Below are 19,222 nucleotides of genomic sequence, written 5' to 3' on the forward strand. Positions count from 1 at the left end.
AATGCACCCAGATTGTGAAAGTTATCGACATCTTTTGAATGCATCGTGCATCATTAATCTGTGTTTTCGTCTTTTTCAACAGTTTGCAGTTCAGGAGGACAAGAGACAGAAGAATGAGAGACTTCATCAGCATCAGAAACATGAGAACCAGATGAGGGACCTGCAGCTGCAGTGTGACTCCAACATCAGAGAACTTCAGCAGATGCAGGTCTGCGACATTTCCTTATGCTCGCATGTTTGTTTGAGTTCATTCCCTCTATTTTTTACAGGCATTTCAATGAAGCTAAACTGTTGTCTTGTGTATTAAATTGCATCATCTGGTTGATCGTCTTGTTGCCATCAGAATGAGAAATGTCACCTGCTGATTGAGCATGAGACTCAGAAGCTGAAGGAGCTTGATGAGGAGCACAGTCAGGAGCTGAAAGAATGGAGGGAGAAGCTTCGTCCACGGAAAAAGGTAGATCAACAACATTATTTACCTTTTCAATGCATCCAAGTAAACCTGATCATTAAATTTGAATGCTGCATTTATCCCCCATGTCAAAGATTGTGGGTTTCCAGACAAGCTATGAGAGGGAGAAAAGAAATCTGTTCTCTACTGTGCGTTCACACTCTGCGAAGGTGGCGTGAGCGTCAAAGTTTGCTCTGACCGCTCCAGTGACAACGCTGTCTTTCTTCACAGCTCTGGCACAGAGAACATCAAAATTCGCTACATTGATCTCGTATTTAAAAGAGCTGTTGCAGCACATCAGTAAATCACTTATATTCCTGCACAAAAACGTGCTTTCTAGCATGAAAATGTTGCGTGCCTTTTATAAAATTCATTTAACTATGGAAGTCCAAGTTGTTCCATGTGGTGTGCTTTGCTTCTCCCAAAATGTCTGAAATATTCTGAAGCAGCAGTACTGTTTTGTACTTTCGTTATAGTTAGCATTAGTTTCCCAGTTTAATAAACAATATATTAATGTTTACTATAACATACATATATATTAATGTACATCAGTAACTTATTTTATTCATGTCCCTGTGAAAACATCGTATTAACTGGAAATCCAGCGACCATAATATTTGAACACTTGGGAACAATTGTGGTCGGAAACAAAGTTCACAGGACTGTTTTCTGGAATCCTCTTAAGCAGTCGACATCTATATCCTGATTGCTTGTTCGATCGCCGAACCGTAGCTCATAGCTCATTACAAGCTCATTACCATAAAGTTGATTTGATTTCAACTCTCCTCAATGCCAACACCTGTGAAGATGTGCCGCGCCGCTCCTAGCCGCTCCTAGCCACCAGCTCCCATTGAAAATGAATGAATTCTGGCTACTTTGACGCTCTCGCCACCTTCAGTGTGAATGCACAGTAAGATGTTGGTGCATTGCTACTCTATATTTTTTGTCATATTTATCTTATTATATAATATTGATATTGTCATTAATTGGCTCATAATATCATATATATTTTAAATAGTTTTTGAATGTAAATTCTTACTACTGTTACTGAATTACTACTACAAATTAGATTTTGGTTGTTTATTATTATTCCAGTGTTCAATTGTGCTGCTAATTATTTTTACAGAAAAAATTTATTTATGCATAGAAAATTCCAATGAATAGTCTTTGTTTGAAATGGCAGTGTTGTAGAAGTAGTAGGTTACACTTTAATTACAGTAAATCTCAATAATGCTGGGTTCTCAATAAATGCAAATGTAAGTATTTGTGTAAATGCGCATTTGCTGTAAACAAGCAGAAATCACCTCAGTTGTGTCTTCAGTGCAAGTTCAAAGTTCAGAGCTGAACATTTCACAAGGCGACAAACATCCCATGAGTGATCTATCCAACAAAAGTATAACATTACATTTTATAGAGGTGTGAACCTACGCTGGTCTCACGGTTCGGCGCGGTTACAATTATTATGCCATTGATTCAGTTCAATTTGATATCTCGTTGCATTGATGATGCTTTCCACACACAATTTTATATTTTCTTCACAGCACAGCAATTCTTGTATTAAAATGTATAAATATGTTTATATTTATATACTATTTGTAATACAATTTTGTCCTTAAATACAAACAGTCAGATATATAAACTGTACCTTTAAACAACACGAGCATTTATAGCAAATAAACAAATATAAATATCCCGCTCGTTTTCTGAGGTCTGTCTAGCAAGTTCTTTCTTACACCCCTTTGATTGGTCATTCGCTCAACACAAAGGGCTGCGATTGGCTCTGCAAAAAAACTCTGCAGACACGCGTTTGTGTCTGTATCCAGAAGTATCGCTGTAACAGCCGAGAGGAGGGGAAATGTGACACCAGCAGGTCAAATGGGCCATAGTGAGAGAGAGAGAGAGAGATATGGAGTTTACTTTCATTTTTTCAATCGCAGTGAAATAGGGACTTCTGCTGTAAGTGCCAATGAAAGACTGATCCAGCAAACACACACGCAGTGAAATTGTGCACAGTTTTTAAGCAGTTGGAGCATTGTAAATACTCGCCTCGGCGACATAGCGCATATGAGATAAATGATGTCAGTGCATAATAACCGGTTATGATTATTACTGAACCAATACTGAATTGTCCGTGTCTTCATCATGGTGCACCAAAGAAACAATTCATTTTGACACCCCTAACATTTTACATAATTACATTTAACAACCCTCATAAACTAAACCCCTTTAGTAAATACATGATGTTAAAGGTAAAAAAAAACTTTATTTTACGATCAATCATATAATCAGATCATATAGTCAGATACAATATGCTTAGTTAAAAAATATAAAGTTATAGGTGCTTTAAGGTCTTCTAGTTTAAATGATTATTTTTTAATGATGTGTAGGATAATTCAGAGTATTCTGGAATAGTAACACATTATGATGTTTTAGTAGAATTTGCAAGTACACATCCTGTATGATTTTCTCCTGCACTGTTGTAGGCTCTGGAGGAAGAGTTCACCCGCAAACTCCAGGAGCAGGAAGTCTTCTTTAAGATGAGTGGAGAGTCCGAATGTCTCAATCCCACCACCCAGAGCAGAGTCTCAAAATTCTACCCCATTCCCAGTGTGCACTCCTCCGGCTCTTAACCTCCACCACCTAGCAAGATCTCTTCTAGTCAGGAGTCTTTTAAAGGTATGAGATCAGAATAGCTGCATAGGTTTGAGAAGCTGATTCAAATCTCCCAGTGATAAAGGACAAAGCTTATGCATTACCTTGACAGATTCCGCCACATCAAATCCAATGGATTAACATATTCGTTTTGTCGTCTTCTGGTCATGTTCATTTGTGCTTGAGATTATAAACACAAATCAACAACAAATACACTCAGGCAATATCATCTTGTCTTTGTGGAATATTTGCGTAAAACAGCCTTAATGAGGGTCACGTGATGCAAAGCCCATAACAAACATAAGGTCACAGATAGAGGTCACGTTTAAAAGAACACGTGGACAACATGACGTTTAATTGTCTAAATGTTTTGCACAGCTACTAAATTACGTTTCAGTGCCGTTATGGTCTCGTATCCGCTGTTACATGTCGTTATATGCCCGTTTTAACGTCCATGCAAAGTTATTTTTAAAACAAAAATACTCTTTTTAGCTTTTACTATTTGCATTATGGTTGAAACCATTTGCAGTCAAGGAATGTAACCCATATGATGACACTTTAAAACAATTTGAACATATGCAGTAGTGATCTTATTAGTGCTTTAGCAAAAAAAAATGAGTGCCCAAATATTTGTATACGGTGATGTAATTTCTCATTTGGTCAAGTCACTTTGTGGTCCAGAGTACCGAGTTTTTTTTTTATGAGCAAGTTAATTTGAAGGGGGCCGCCTTTGCCTTGTTGAATGTTTCATATATGGCGTTCGAAGATTTATTTATGGATTGAACTGAAGGTTTTAATTGTTAGTTCTTTTTCCTGTTTCGTCAATATATGAACTTGCACGTTACATCGTTTATCTTGATTCGTTTTAGTTTTTTATTATCACTGAAGAACACATGCTTTGATAGTCAAATGTTGGGCTGCATTTGGAATAGTCCACTGCAAAAGTGTTTCCGTGGGAAGGCCTGAACGTGTCTCGCTGTTGCTCACTGAGGACTTTTCATCTGATTCAAGCTCTATTTTTGATAATATGTTTCGTGCAAGAAGTCACACATCTATATCTTAGCCATAATATATGACATGCTGTGCTCATATATTTTTTGCATGCTGAGATAAATCCCAAATGCTGTACTTCACCAGACATAAACTCTTGGAACCGACGATGCATTTTACAAAAGGTGGTTTTAAACCGTTTGCACAAATGGAGACAGAGAAGTGGCCGATATCCCAGTGTCATACTGCTGAACAGTGACCTTAACCTCCTGCAGCACTTTGGTGGAATATCTGATGCATTTTCGAGGTCAATTTATGTATCTAAATGCTTGTCCATTGATATACTGTAATAATGCTGTAAATAAAACTCATTGTATTTTCTTTGATTGGTTGGTGTTTTTATTTTCTCCAAGAGTTAACATCCCACTCTCCCTCGGGAAGCCAATACGGAAGTAACTGAAACTCAATTCATCGACTCGCCTTTAGGGGCTGCCTCCAGGAGCTCCAGATGTTCACTGACTGCTATGCTAAATTGGCCAATTTTACAGCTGATAAAAACATGTTTACAGCCTGGTACAAAAGATGGTTTTGGTGTATAAAGCTAATATTGCACTTCATGACAACTGTGAGGGGGTGAATAATTTTTTTTTTTATAACTCATCCATTTCAAGTTATATTAAGTCTGCATGCGTGGCCACTTGAGTGACTGCTAGGTCTTGCTAGTCATCTTCATGTCGCCTCGGCTGATTCCAGCTGATTAGCCGCTGAGCTCGGTATATACATCGTATTTTTATGTTGTTTTATGTGGCTTTACAGAGTTAATTGCCTTTTGGAATTATTTCTTACAATTATCAGATGATATGGCATGCTGTGTGCACCTAATTGTGCTCTCAAACCATTCACGTGGCCTCCGTTTCCCAGGTGAGTGAAATTATATACTTATATACCATATCTATAAATGTGTTTATTTAATCATTTATCATTTATAATTTTCTTTAGACCTGTAATGCACTCCAGAATGTCACAGATTGATTAGCTGTAGGCTCTAGAACAGTCATCTGAAGTGTTGTCATACAGTGTTATGCCTGGATTTCATAAATAGCCTTGCATTTACTAACACAGACTATATTTGAAGGATTTGGGAGTTTCCACGTTTTCCTCCTGTAGAAAAACGTCATTAGAACAAAGTTTAGTGGCTCAATGTATTACAACAGTGTTTTTAAAAGAGTAAACACTTTATTAATATAGTACACAACCAAGCACGTGTGCACAAATGAGTCGCAGGTAATGAAGTATTAACCGTTTCTCCAAAAGATAAGCAAAATGCTAGTTGGCATTTGTAGCTCCACTGACGCTCCACCTCTTTGCCCTTTTTTTGGTCACCCCCAGTTGGTACAATGCATAGATTTTTACATTAGATGTCGCCTACGCTGTTTTTGTCTATTAGAAGGAATGCGTCAATAGAGCCGCCATTTTAGTACAGGGTAGCGCTCCTTTGAAATGAATGTGGGACCAAGGTGCAGTGGAGGACTGGCCATCCAGAGCTAGAGATATATACACATTTACACATATAATTATGATAGGGAGTTTTCCCGGTTGTCAGTATGCAATAATTTTTTTAAAATATGAAAATTATAATTTTATATCGATTGATAAGTGATGGCATGGGCATTGCAGTCAAAGAGCATGTGTTTGCGTGCATGGACATGTATTATCCTCCCCACCTGTTAACTTTGCGTCCGATGACGCCCGAACAAAATGGCGACAGTTGGCCATGCCTACTTGTCACCCATAGGTTTCTGAAGAGTGCAAATGAAGCTACATCACGGATACTACGTCTATATCTTTTACAGTCTATGATTTTCTCCTACCCAGTATCATATTGTGTAGGAGTAAAATACTTTTGTTCTTTGATACACTTTGAATGGATCTTTATTTGTTATGTGTAAAACAATCTCAGGTGTTTAAGGTACATTTTGTTTCATAGAAAAAAAATTGTACAATACAAAACAAAAAAAATTATAATAATACAACTACAAAGCACACTATTAGGTGAAAAGTATACATTTTAAGTGCTACAATCAATTAAATATTATATAATGAAGACAAATGTCGTGAACCCACATTAGTAAACCTGAAAAAAGTTTGGAATGTATGGATTATTATATTGCATGCATTTGTTTGATTATAAAATGGTATATTGTGGTAAATAGGTACCAAACAAGCCTCTAAGCTGCATTACTTCATAAAATGAGGCTAGTTTATTCATTAATCTTCTTAAAAACATGATTTCTTTTATGCTGTCAGTGCATCCGCAAAATTGTGCTTCTGCAAATCCTTGAGCCTTTACACTCCGTTTGCTCGTATCCATCTGCCAGTCTGGATCTCACCTAAAGTTCAACATGGAGATACATGCATATTAGAGTGATGACTGGGTCCAGCACTGTTAAGAAATCCATTATCATTTGATCATTTATAGTTGTTGATGACACAAAACAGTGGTAAAGAGATAGTTCACCCAAAAATGTGTATTTACTCACCCTCACATGGTTCCAAACCTTTATAAGTTTCCTTCTTTTGTTGAACACATATTTTGAGAAAAAAGCTGAAAATCAGTAATCATTTACAGGGTGTCCGAACGGTCTTAAAGTATTCGAAGTTGATAAATCAATATAGAAAAATTTAAGGCCCTTATTGAAAGTATTAAAATGCTACTTTACAAGGTTTTAAATTTTGTATCAGTTTTGATTATACAGTGTATAGTTGTATGCTAAAGTTTGCCTGAATTTAATCTGCAAATATTGTTTACAATCTTGTGTAGTTTATGAAGTTGATTAAAATCCTGCTAGATTTGACATCACACTGCTTTGTTTACTGTCGTAACCAAGGCAACACCATTATTCCTGCTGTTATTGGCACCCATATATAAATATTGTTTAAGTTTAGGATTAGTTTCTTACATTTAGTATTTAGATAATACTATTTAATTTAAAATGTCTCCATGGTTACCGATTGAAACCTAAAGTGGTGTGAGGTCTTAAAATGTATAGAAAGACTCTTAAAAATGGTCTTAAAAGGTATTGAATTTTATTCTCTGGTTCCTGTATATACCCTGATTTTTGAGAGGAAAAAAACTACTGAGTAAATATATGTTCAAAATGTGTTTTGTGAAAAGAGAAAGAAACCCAGAAGAAAGAAACTTAAAGGTTTGAAATGTGAGTAAATAATGAGAATTTTCATTTTGGGTGAACTTTCCCTTTAATTTCATAAATGAAAATAAGGTCCATAAATGTTTGTAGGCTATGGCTTACAATAAACAGAAGCTTGACAAGTCTACTGCAAACTATGAATGCATGTGCTCTGATCTGCTCATCTAATGAATGAACAGCACAATATTGTTAATGAAAAAGTCAAATGTTGTCAAAAAGAAAAAAAATGACCAACATTAATCTTGCTTTGCATTGTGGTGTTCATTTATTAGATAAGAGTGTGTACATTCAGTCACATTACTGAAACAGCAGACTTCTATAGTTTCTATTTATTTCAAGCCTTTTAATTTCAAGACTCATAGTAAGATTATTGTATTACAAATTTTGTAAACTAGGGTTGGGTTGATAGACGATTCCATCATAAAGCCGAGCCGTTTACACTAATACGTCTTAGTTTTAAAAAGGTATTTTAGAACAAAAATGATCCACGTCCACACTGGCGTTTCATCTAGCATTTCGAAAAAGATCTCTGTCCACACTATACTGCTGAAAACGCACATCACGTGACCACACAGACACAAACACTGACATGCGCTGCAGCATATGCGCTCGTCTGAGCTCCAGACAGTCAGCGGGTGCTTTGAGCACAAAACCCCAGAGGGCAGTGCACGTCGGACAGGTTATCAAGGATGTCCCACTGAATAGCGTCTCACTATAGTTGTTAAATGTGATATTTAATTAATTGCCATTAGGTCTCTATCTAACGACTCTTCAGTCTTGAATCTATCAGGTAACGTGTCACAGTGTCAGTACACTGCTTTAGTCTTTCGCTTTCACGCTTATACTTAGTAATTTTAGTGAAAACCTCAGATATTGTTGGATGGTTGCAGTTGGTTGTGCACCTTTTTGACCAACCAAGTTTGTCGGCTCCATTATAACAACATCGATCACTATTCATGCCAGAGTCCCATGGAAAAAGTAATTGGCAGATGGTAATTTATGTGTAACTTATCTTCATTTGTTTATGATTTGGTTATGGGTAAAGCAAAGACCATGCTGGTCAGGTAGTTGAAATGGTAGGCTACAAATAATTAATTTGTTATGAATTTATTATTCATAAATAATTCACCGCAATCTACGACGATGATCCCATCATCCATCGCGATGTTTCACATTAGACATTGTACGATGCCAAATTGGTCAACATCACCCAACCCCATCATTCTAGAACAAACAAAACTGCAAACTGATTAACCTTTTTCACCCTTTTCTCCCCTTGGTCCCTCCGGTCCTCTTTGTCCTGGGAGGCCAGGTATCCCCGAGCTCCCTGTGTCCCCTGTAGATCATATAGTAATATAAAAATGATAGCACTTGACTTTCATGTTTAATTGGGCAGTAAACCTATTTGAATGACAAGTAGTACGGCACCTTTATTTCCTTTAGGTCCTGTATATCCTCTTTCTCCTTTGGGCCCTGACCTGCCAGGAGGCCCTGGGATGGTCCCATATGCTGAAAAGATAAATAATGTTTAGGAACAAGTAATGCAACAGTGATTAAATGCACAATCAGCATTTGTGACAAAGTGAATAGTAACTTCTAAAGAAGTCCATGAGATCAGTTGTCACGTTCCCATAGGCGCCAATCACACGGCTGTACCCAGGTGGGCCAGGAGGACCAGGAGGCCCAGCGGGTCCTTGGATGCTTCCTGCTTGTGACCTCCAGTATCCCTCTGTCAGGTCCTGCAGCAGACCTTGATCTGAGGAAAAAGATTGAGAGTTGCTAATTAACCCTGTGATGGACCAGCTATCCATCCAGTGTGCTCCTGCACCACTACAGAGGGCCAGCACTTTGATGGATTTGCCTATTATTACTGTATTTTCATAAATATGGTGGCTGGATTCTTATGTAATTTACTCTTTATTAGATTAACTTTATCATCAACTCCATTAATTAAATATTTACTCATCTAACGATAATAATTTAGACAGTCTAAAGACGATCTGCTGAAGTTCAAACCAATTTTTAGACTGAAAGAAAAGCTTAGAACGTGGCATGGTTATCAATCACAGTATTTTATAAACCCATTTCTAGGATTTAGAGAATGATCAGAATAAGAGGAACCACTCGTTATAGTCAAAGTCTGCAGAAGAGCATTTCTAAACACACATGAACTAAAAACACACTGTGCTGCTCCTGTCAGATAGGAACACAAACTTATGCTCAGATGTGCTCCGTAGTATTGTGCAGTAGAAGATTATGAACATGTTGCCTTGTCTGGTCAGTCTCAAATCCTGCTGCAACATTTGGTTCAGACTGCTGGGGGTGATGCGGCACCAGGGCAACCGTAGCCGAGAGCTGGACTTGGGATTCAAAAGTCACAGGTTTGAGTGCCATAACCAGCAGGGATTGTAAGTGGGGAAAGTGAATATCTAATACTCTCTTCCACCCTGAATACCATAGCTGAGCTGAGTTCCTTGAGGAGGGTATCAAACCCCCAGTTGCAGCGAGTGTGTTCTCACAGGTGCTTTGTATAAATAAATGTCTGCTTAAATGTAAATGGTGCAACAATGTTGGGGATATTTTCTTTTTTAAACACAGCCAGACAGTGTATTGTTGCTGACCATGTCCATCTTTTCAATGCCTTTAGTGTATTCATTTTGTGATGGCTACATCTAGCAGAATAACACACTGCATCACAGTGCTTAAATCACTTTAGATGGGTTTCTTGAACCATGACAGTGAGTTCACTCCACTCAAATGTCAGTAGAGGACCGATGTGGATACTGGTATCAACTCATTTGAAAGTAGTTGTTCCCCAGCAAGCATTTTCTGTTTTGAAAAAAGATGTCTAATAGATGTCTAATAGACGTTTAAACATACAGTAGTCGTCTTGGCTAAAACAAGGCTAAATTTGGGCTGTCAGTGAAAATCTAATAGACGTCAAAGAGTAGGCCAAAACTAGACTACTCATCAAATAAACAGAAATTAATGACTACACATATAGAGTCTATTTGTCGATTAGTCTAGTTTTGGACTATTCTTAGATGTCTATTAGATTTTCACTGACAGCCCAAGTTTAGCCTTGTTTTAGTCAAACTGTCTACGTTTAGATGTCTATTAAACACAAAATTGTTTGTTGGGTCTTAGCATGATTTTTCTCAGTGGTCTAACAGTGCAATTAATGTCTAAATGATTTTTGACAATCAGATAAGAAAAAGGCAATCTTTGCGGTTCACAGAAGGTAACTGCTAAACCTATTACTCCAGGTGAACTGTGTGTATATACTGTCCACTCTATACACAACTCCTTAACTTTTCTGATTTTGATTGTAATGTAGTAATAATGTGCACCTTTTAAAGCTGCTTTAGAACGATAATTATTCGATAATTATGCCATCCAAACATTGATTTTGGTCCTTCATTATGTTCAAGACATGGCAACAGCCTTGAATCATAAACTTTGGAAGTACACTTTATGATTCAATATCCTAGTCCAAGGTAAGGGACTTGTGAATGGTAGTTAATTGAATAACCTGTTGTTGGTTGGTCTAACAAACAATGACAAATGTAACCTTTGCAGATCACAGTTACATAACACACTGTAAAGTATAATTTTTACATCTACATTACACCTCCATTAGCAAGTAACCCATAAATCACAATAAAAACTTTGCATCAATTGTGTATGTACAGTTGAAGTCAGAATTATTAGCCCCCCATTGAATTATTTTTTCTTTTTTAAAATATTTCCCAAATGATGTTTAACAGAGCAAGGAAATTTTCACAGTATGTCTAATAATATTTTTTCTTTTGGAGAAAATCTTATTTGTTTTATTTCGGCTAGAATAAACAGTTTTTACGTTTTTTAAAACCATTTTAAGGTCAAAATTATTAGCCCCTTTAAGCTAATTTTTTTGATAGGCTAAAGAACAAACCATCGTTATACAATAACTTGCCTAATTACTCTAACCTGCCTAGCTAACCTAATTAACCTAGTTAAGCCTTCAAATGTCACTGTAAGCTGTATAAAAGTGTCTTGAAAAATATCTAGTCAAATATTATTTACTGTCATCATGGCAAAGATAAAATAAATCAGTTATTACAAATGAGTTATTAAAACTATTATGTTTAGAAATGTGTTGAAAAAAAAAAAAATCTCTCCGAACAGAAACAGAAATTGGGGAAAAAAAATAAACTGGGGGGGCTAATAATTCTGACTTCAACTGTATATGTCCCTTCAGACTGACAATGCAAATGCAACTATAAAAATGGGCAAAGGGAAAATTTTAGTTCTTGGGAGACAAACCTGGCTAGTTCCTGTACCTGATTTCTTATGACTACCCTGTGCTAAAGCTGTTTTATTACAGTATATATTTAACCCGTGGACAGGAATTGAATGATAATGTACGCACCCTTAATGTAATCAGTCACTTTTAGTGCAACATTGGAGTAGTCCACTGGTTCACTGATCTCAGTGCCATAGCGATATTGGTTTCTGCCATTTTGATAACTGTATCCAGGTTCACCACGGTCACCCTTCTGACCAGGGGGTCCAGGCAGCCCAGGTGGACCTTGAACGTAGCGCCTCATAGTGTCACCTAGGTAGGAAGGATACTTTTTAAAATGTTTGCAGCAACTAGTGAGACAAACCTGTGATATGTGAAGTTTATAATCTTAGAATGTAGGAGAATATGATCACTAGTTAAATCAGCCAAAAGTTCACCAAGTGCAAGTGTCTAATGTAAAGTTACACTGAGGTGTCAGTTTCCAGATTAGAGCATGTGGTGAGTAACACTCACTGTTTAGGTAGTCCTGCAGCTCAGTACGGATTTGTTCTCGAGCAGAAGATCCTGTATATGATACAAGGCCCCTTGTGTCTCCTGGAGGACCCTGGGGTCCTGCTGGACCAGGTAGGCCTGGAGGTCCCCTAAAACCAGATTCTGCATACCATAGAATCACATAGTTTTTTTAAGTATATAAAACAGTACAATATACATTTACAAAGTATCAGACAGTACAATAAATACTCATCACACACTCACTTTGCAGGTAGCGCTGGATGTCCTCTAGTGAGTAACCTGACACTGCAGAGGAACTGCCTCCTGAGGCACCGGGTGGACCAGGTGGTCCCATAGGACCAGGAGGCCCTGGACGTCCAATGCTTCCACCAATCCCTGACCCTTTAAACATATTCAAAGGGAATGTAAGTAACGGAAACTCTGTATGAGCATTGAACAATTAAAAATGACATCTAGAATACAATGATTAACATTAAAAATAAATAAATAAAAGGGCATTTTAAGCAGAATCACATACTCTGAATCAGAGCAGTTATGTCGCTGTAGGTGGCTCCTGGCTGGCCAGGTGGTCCTGGAGGGCCTGGTGGTCCAGATCTGCCTATCATTCCCTGTTCTAAAAACAGTTACAAACGTCACTAGACCAGCAGAATTCAATATATTGCAGCTCTGTCAGAAGATTCAGTTCAGAGGCATACCATTCATCATTCTCATGACATAGTTTGCAACTTCCTGTGTGTTAAAGGAACTACCACTAATCCCCGGTGAACCTGGTGGCCCTGGAGGTCCAGCAACATAACGCCTTACATCTTCTCCTGAGCACAAAAGTGAAAGTCTCTGGCTTAATTTCTCACATCTAAAATTAATACTATGTTAGTACAAAGGTTTCTCAGACACGATTTACTCACTCTGTAAAAGGGATATGATGTAATCAGCAGTTATGCTTCCAGGTGGACCAGGAGGTCCTGGTGGACCTTGAGCACTTTGGCTAATGCTGCCACCACTGATTCCAGAGCCTGTAACAAGTACATATTTACCACAGATGCAACAACATTCATTTGTTTAACACTACAATTCAGTTCATTTCATAGCACTGTTACAATGTGCCTAAGAACATAGATGAACATCTAGATGAAGAAAAGAGAATAAAAAGCCATAGCAATATTGCAGATCATGGAACATTTTAGCAAATCAAGCAGGCAGGAGAGTAGTGGTAGAATGCCGGTGTAGTTCATTCATTCATTCATTCATCTTCTTTTTGGCTCAGTCCCTTTATTAATCTGGGTTCACCACAGCGGCATGAACCCTGCCCTTCCAGCTGCAACCAATCACTGGGAAACACCCATACATTCTCATTCACACACATACACAACGGACAATTTAGCTTACCCAATTCACCTGTACCGCATGTCTTTGGACTGTGAGAGGAAACCCACGTGAACGTGGGGAGAACATGCAAACTCCACAGAAATGCCAACTGACCCAGCAGAGCCTCGAACCATGACCTTCTTGCTGTGAGGCGAGAGCGCTACCCACTGTGCTACCACTTTGCCCCGGTGTAGTTCTAGATCACTTTACACTGATTCGGTTCAGTTTAGTATAAATGACATTGTGGAGGTTCAGTTCAGTTTAGTTTAATACAAATGTCACTGTTGGAGATTGATCCACAGTAGAGCAGCTCCACTAAAGCGTAGCTCCACCAGCCTAAACTAAGCAAGCCAGGTTACACACAACTACAGAACAGGGTGCTTCTTGACTCACGCTGAATGTAAGCTATGACCCGAGATGCTACATCCTCTACAGACACTGAAGCCCCAGGTGGACCAGGTGGCCCTTGAATACCAGACAGATGCTGCCTCATGCTGTCACCTGCAGAAAAGACATCACACATTCATGAAGAAATTATCTTCTGAAGCAGAATTATTATCATTGGACCTAAAAATGCTCTACAGGAACAGGTTTGGAGCTCCTGATTTAATTAACAGTACTCACTCTGCATATACTCCATAATGTAATGACGATAATCTGCAGCAGATCCACTGGATTGACCTGGAGCACCTGGTGGACCTGGAGGTCCCGGTGGACCAGGCCGTCCCTGGTGTGAAGCTGCAACTAGAAGTGATACAAAAGTTAGAGTTAAAACTTTGTGTCTACACTACTAATCTAAGTATGATACAATTAGAGATCAATCATATTCTTAATTAGTTACTGTGGGTCCACTATTTCCAAACCAAGAATATCCCACACCTGATCTAACTTTTAAGGTGGTGCTGGTGGACCTGGTCTAGAATCTCTAATAGATAGTCAAGTCAGAGTAGATTAAATACATTCAAATATAAACAACCTTAAGTATAACATTCTTTGTACAACTGAATTTGATCCCTATATTTTGTCACATTAATATCGTTATTACATGTATTATGTTTATGTCAGTGAATCATTGGTTTCAGTGGACAAAAAAGCTTAGTTACAAGTTCTTGTCTAGAGAAGTGACAGAGTAATAGAATATAAAATAAACATTGATTTGTTTTCTTAGATCAATGAAAGTCTTACCTCTTGACTCTCCTTGGAAGGTAGATGTACCTGGTACTCCTGGATCCCCTGTGGGATTATTCAAATTAGCATACTGTAGATGATAATATACCTGCACAGAATGTGTCCTCAACATTATTCAAGGTTTTTACCTTTACGGCCTTCTCGACCGGGTGGTCCAGGAGGGCCTGGGGGACCAGGTGGCCCTTGAGCCACACCATACTCAGAAACTTTGAAGGGGAAAAATGATAAGTTGCATATTAATTATATATGCATTTAAAAAGCTATATATAAGATGATTTATAATCTCTTAACAATCTTTCAATTAACAGAAAACACAGGCACACAAAATATAATCATTCAGTATTTGACAATATAAAGAGGTCCGATTATTTCCTTTTCAAAAGGTGTAATACGTCTCAGGTGTTGCCTAAATGTGTCTTTGAAGTTTCGTCCCAGTTTAATAATTCTTTAGTTTTTGGATACTGTGATATATTCCCAGGTCAAAACATGACATGAATATTTCCCATTTAAGTGTACACTCTGGATATTTGCGCAGATGTTTTCAATAGAAGTTTAGATATTTTTATTAGATATTATATGCAGTAATTATGTATTCTAATATAAACGTAAAAAAAAACATAACAAAATAATTTAAAAAAACAGTTTTTAGCATGTGTTTCTGCAAATGTCATGTGTCTATTGAATTAAAAAAACTTTTAACTTACTAACTCTACCGGAACTCCCTGGAAGGCCAGGCTGTCCTGGTTCTCCTAAAAAATAATGGCACATGTCAAATACAGTGGTGATCTGACTATTCAAATGAATTCTTCTGGTATTGTGTGAAGAAGAGAACCTCACCTATGTATCCTCGTGGACCTTGGGGACCTGATGTTTGCATATATAAATATATATATTTAATTAGATATCTGATAATAGTTAAATACTGTAACTTTCTGAAATTTATTTTCAATGTTTTCTAATTTTCTAGTGATAGGTTAAAAGAAAGGTCAAAAAATAGAATCAACTAAACTGGGTTAGACTCACCTGTTGGTCCTTTAGGCCCTGTGGGCCCTGGCGGCCCAGGTGGTCCTGCAAAAAATGTTCCTGTATAGAAACCATTCAGAAACTGACTTTAAAAAAAACTTTAAAACAATTAAAAAAATTATAACATCATATGTATGTTATAACCAAACCTGAATTAGGCACAAAGTTTCCTGGCTCACCCTTTTCTCCTTTAGGACCAGGTCTGCCATATCCTGCAAGACAGCAATAAAAAAAAGAAGATTAAGCAACTGTAGAAAAGTATTAATTTGTGTTAGTGTGATAAGTGGCAAATAATTATCAATTTTGTATAAACTGTTTTACCTGGCTCACCAGGTGGTCCTGGTGGACCTGGTCTAGAATCCCCTATAGAGAGACAAGTACATTTTCTTTGATTTTACCACATTTATTACACAATATGTGGCACAAAACAAACAAAATCAATAAAGTTATTGCACCTGGACGTCCAGGGGGCCCTGGTGGACCAGGAGGACCAGGTAGTCCAGTACCACCAACATTAACAGCACCATACTGTCCTAAACATGACAGATAATCAACAATAATGTATTTCTGTAAGCTACAAATGTTTATTGTGTAAAAATGTATAATTTAATAAACACTCACTTTCTGCTCTCGTTGAAACCAAAGTCTCACCAGTGTTCACACCAATACCCGGCTCTCCTTGATCTCCCTTATCACCTTTAACACCTGGACAAATAAATTATTTAGGTCATTTTGAGTATAATTTGTATTTTACTCACATCCATATTATATATACCCAGTTTGTATATACAGTTTGTAATATAGCACAATATAAGCAAAATTATCATTCACCAGGAGGACCAGGAAGTCCAGCAGGGCCAACGGGACCTAGTGTGATAAAGCAGACATAACATAAAATCAAACAGTAGCTGAACAGTCATTAATTGGACAGTCAGAATGCATTAAAAATCATGTGTGTGAAGTTGTCATTCTTCCTAATGCTTAAAATGCTGTTAATCAACAAACATACCTGGCACAGTCATTTTTATTTGTTAATCAGTATTGACTTTGTTGTATTTTTAATTTGTTTTTTGTTGGTTTGTTTGTTTTTAATAGTGTGAAATGAATATTATGCCCAAGATATTTTGGTCACCCTATTAAATTAAATCTACAAAATAGATTTTACATGCATATAAAGTGTATTATTTGCTTGTGTTTCAACAACTTTTGTTAAAATTAAATATCAAAATATGTGTGAAATAATGTTTCAGTGTCAAAGTACCTGAGAGTCCTGGAGATCCAGGTGGGCCAGGAGGACCGGCGCTCCCAGGCGGTCCTGGAATTGCCACTGAGGAGGAACCTGCTGTAAAATCAAATCATTTCGCATTAAAATGTAAGATTATAACTCTTCACTGTGCACTTGTTTTAGATTTTCATTTAGACTTACCTGCATTGATCACTCTTCCAGCCTCACCAGTCTCACCTGAGAATGTTTTCAGGTTATTCATTTTGACATTTTTAGACAAAGTTGTACACATATGGATATTCTAATCTCCAACAATTAGACAACAGGTAAAACTAAAAGTCACACACCTTTAGATCCAGGCTGACCAGGATTGCCAGGTAGACCTATTAGGCAAGAAAGCAAACCATAATTATTATCAAATCTTCAAACATATATTAGTAAAGGTTCATCAATTGGGTAAAAACACATTTAACTGCAGGTTACCTGGAGGTCCTTGAATCCCTGGAGTTCCTGATATGAAATATAACCACATAAAAAAGATAAAGATACACATACGGTGCACCTGATCTTTTCATCATTATATTTATAGCTTTAGTTATTTCACTTTATTTGATCATGTGGGAACTGTGCTGCCCAAGATCATTTATCAAAAGTAGCATTGTATGTGCTGTTTTTACCTGATTGACCAGGATCACCGTGTGGCCCAGGTGGTCCTCTGATTCCTGGTAACCCAATCGATCCTGGCTCACCTAAATATGAGCAAAACTTGTATGAAATACACATATAGATCCAAATAACATGCCAATATAGGACACAACATACTGATTTCTTTTGCTCAAAATCATTAAAAATGCCACTGACCTCTCTGACCCTTTTCACCATCAGTTCCTTGAGGCCCTAGTATTAAAAGAAAAAAAAACTATTACTCGAGTAAAATCACTAATAAGAGATTTTGCACCAATCCAAGAGCTGCATTATAGAGGACCATTCAATAATGGAGCTTTTAGTTCAAGACTGGAATTTTCAATAAAGTGATGTTACTCAATCATATAACCTAATTTAACCAACAAATAAAATCCACAAAACTTTTATCATTAAAATGTAGTTTAAATAAATTATATAATTAAATATATTTAAATTGATTTATTTGTGTCATGGCCATTATTCCAGTTGTGAGAGTCACATGATCCGTCATAAATAATATGCTCGTTTTTTGTTATAAAAACCCTCAATGATCAGCATTTCTGAAAAGTTTGTGCTGGTTAATATTTTTTTTGTAAAAAACATGGGAAAAATAACATTAATTTAAAATATAGTCCTTTTTTACTGTTATTTGCAGGGGTGTAGCAACTAGGGGGGATACATCCTCCTCACTTTTAGAGGCAGACCATTTAGAAACAGGTGATTAATAATTATATGAACATATGATCTCATACTGTTATGAAGCGGACAGGAGACAGAGGTAAGGAAACGTTAGGGTGTTTATTGTATGACAACAAGGAGCACATGAAGGATAGCCAGGAGGATCAGGAATGATGTTGGGGTCTTTTCCTCCGTGGCTGGGTAACAGGAATACACGAGGATGGACAGCACACACCAGATACAGCTGACAGAGGATGACACAGACTTGGAAGGACTGGAAGACAGGACGATTCGGGAGGACCAGGAAGACTAGGAGGAATACAAAGAGAACAGGTAAGTAAATCGTTTGTTTAGCTGAGGATGACTACGCTGAGTGGTCGCTCAGTTGTCCGCTTTCGTCGAGACGAGCCCGGACAATGAGCGACTGGAGTGCTGTGCTTTTATCTGGTGCTCGTGAATGTGATGCAGCTGTGTGCTCATTAGAAGTCAGGTGATGGTGATCTTTGTGAGTGGGGGTCGTGAGAGCCTGACCAATCCATGACAGTACCCCCCTCCCCAGGGCCCGCTCCTGAGGGCCGACACCTCCGACGCCGTGGTGGTCTCCCTCTGCCTCTAGGCGCTGGGAACTCAGGGTGGCTCTCATGAAACTCCACCATGAGACTAGGATCGAGAATATCAGCTCTGGGAACCCATGTCCTTTCTTCGGGGCCGTACCCTTCCCAGTCCACCAGGTACTCCAACTGGCCACCACGACGTCGGGAACGCAAGATCTCCTTCACTGCGTAGACGGCTCCTTCTTCTAGGAGCAGTGGAGGAGGGGGTTCCTCTTCGTGGTCAGGCTCTGTGGAGGGAAGAACAGGATCGTGATAGGGTTTCAGGAGTGATACGTGGAATGTAGGGTGAATACGGTAGTGAGAGGGTAATTGTAGTTTGTAGGTGACGGGGTTAACCTGTTCCAC

The 19,222-nt window shown here is 37.9% G+C and overlaps 2 protein-coding genes across 6 annotated transcripts in view; one reads left to right on the forward strand and one right to left on the reverse strand.

Moving 5' to 3' along the window:
• Nucleotides 1-4,474, forward strand: part of slka (STE20-like kinase a) — a 45,997-nt gene extending 41,523 nt beyond the window's left edge. For all 3 annotated transcript variants that reach the window (XM_056471028.1, XM_056471029.1, XM_056471030.1), the window contains 3 exons: nt 83-208; nt 344-457; nt 2,935-4,474. In XM_056471028.1, coding sequence (XP_056327003.1) covers nt 83-208; nt 344-457; nt 2,935-3,081 — 387 coding nt within the window. In that variant the 3' untranslated portion in view covers nt 3,082-4,474. The remainder of the gene's footprint in view (nt 1-82; nt 209-343; nt 458-2,934) is intronic.
• Nucleotides 4,475-5,370: 896 nt separating this feature from the next.
• col17a1b (collagen, type XVII, alpha 1b) overlaps nt 5,371-19,222 on the reverse strand; it is a 37,505-nt gene continuing 23,653 nt past the window's right edge. Inside the window, exons 31-58 of one of the 3 annotated variants that reach the window (XM_056471249.1) lie at nt 17,763-17,798; nt 17,579-17,650; nt 17,385-17,411; nt 17,249-17,284; nt 17,103-17,138; nt 16,938-17,018; nt 16,508-16,543; nt 16,298-16,381; nt 16,132-16,209; nt 15,998-16,039; nt 15,856-15,888; nt 15,677-15,736; nt 15,491-15,517; nt 15,358-15,402; nt 14,782-14,859; nt 14,651-14,698; nt 14,090-14,209; nt 13,859-13,966; nt 13,006-13,113; nt 12,796-12,912; nt 12,618-12,713; nt 12,344-12,481; nt 12,101-12,241; nt 11,714-11,899; nt 8,897-9,058; nt 8,731-8,811; nt 8,558-8,638; nt 5,371-6,483 (exon numbers count right to left, since the gene is read on the reverse strand). In XM_056471249.1, the coding sequence (XP_056327224.1) occupies nt 6,440-6,483; nt 8,558-8,638; nt 8,731-8,811; nt 8,897-9,058; nt 11,714-11,899; nt 12,101-12,241; nt 12,344-12,481; nt 12,618-12,713; nt 12,796-12,912; nt 13,006-13,113; nt 13,859-13,966; nt 14,090-14,209; nt 14,651-14,698; nt 14,782-14,859; nt 15,358-15,402; nt 15,491-15,517; nt 15,677-15,736; nt 15,856-15,888; nt 15,998-16,039; nt 16,132-16,209; nt 16,298-16,381; nt 16,508-16,543; nt 16,938-17,018; nt 17,103-17,138; nt 17,249-17,284; nt 17,385-17,411; nt 17,579-17,650; nt 17,763-17,798 (2,201 nt within the window). In that variant the 3' untranslated portion in view covers nt 5,371-6,439. Of the gene's footprint in view, nt 6,484-8,557; nt 8,639-8,730; nt 8,812-8,896; nt 9,059-11,713; nt 11,900-12,100; nt 12,242-12,343; nt 12,482-12,617; nt 12,714-12,795; nt 12,913-13,005; nt 13,114-13,858; nt 13,967-14,089; nt 14,210-14,650; nt 14,699-14,781; nt 14,860-15,357; nt 15,403-15,490; nt 15,518-15,676; nt 15,737-15,825; nt 15,889-15,997; nt 16,040-16,131; nt 16,210-16,297; nt 16,382-16,507; nt 16,544-16,937; nt 17,019-17,102; nt 17,139-17,248; nt 17,285-17,384; nt 17,412-17,578; nt 17,651-17,762; nt 17,799-19,222 lie in introns of all 3 variants that reach the window. The other 2 variants (XM_056471250.1, XM_056471248.1) reach the window with 2 other exon arrangements.

This window comes from Danio aesculapii, chromosome 13, assembly GCF_903798145.1.
Source record: "Danio aesculapii chromosome 13, fDanAes4.1, whole genome shotgun sequence".
Lineage (NCBI taxonomy): Eukaryota > Metazoa > Chordata > Actinopteri > Cypriniformes > Danionidae > Danio > Danio aesculapii.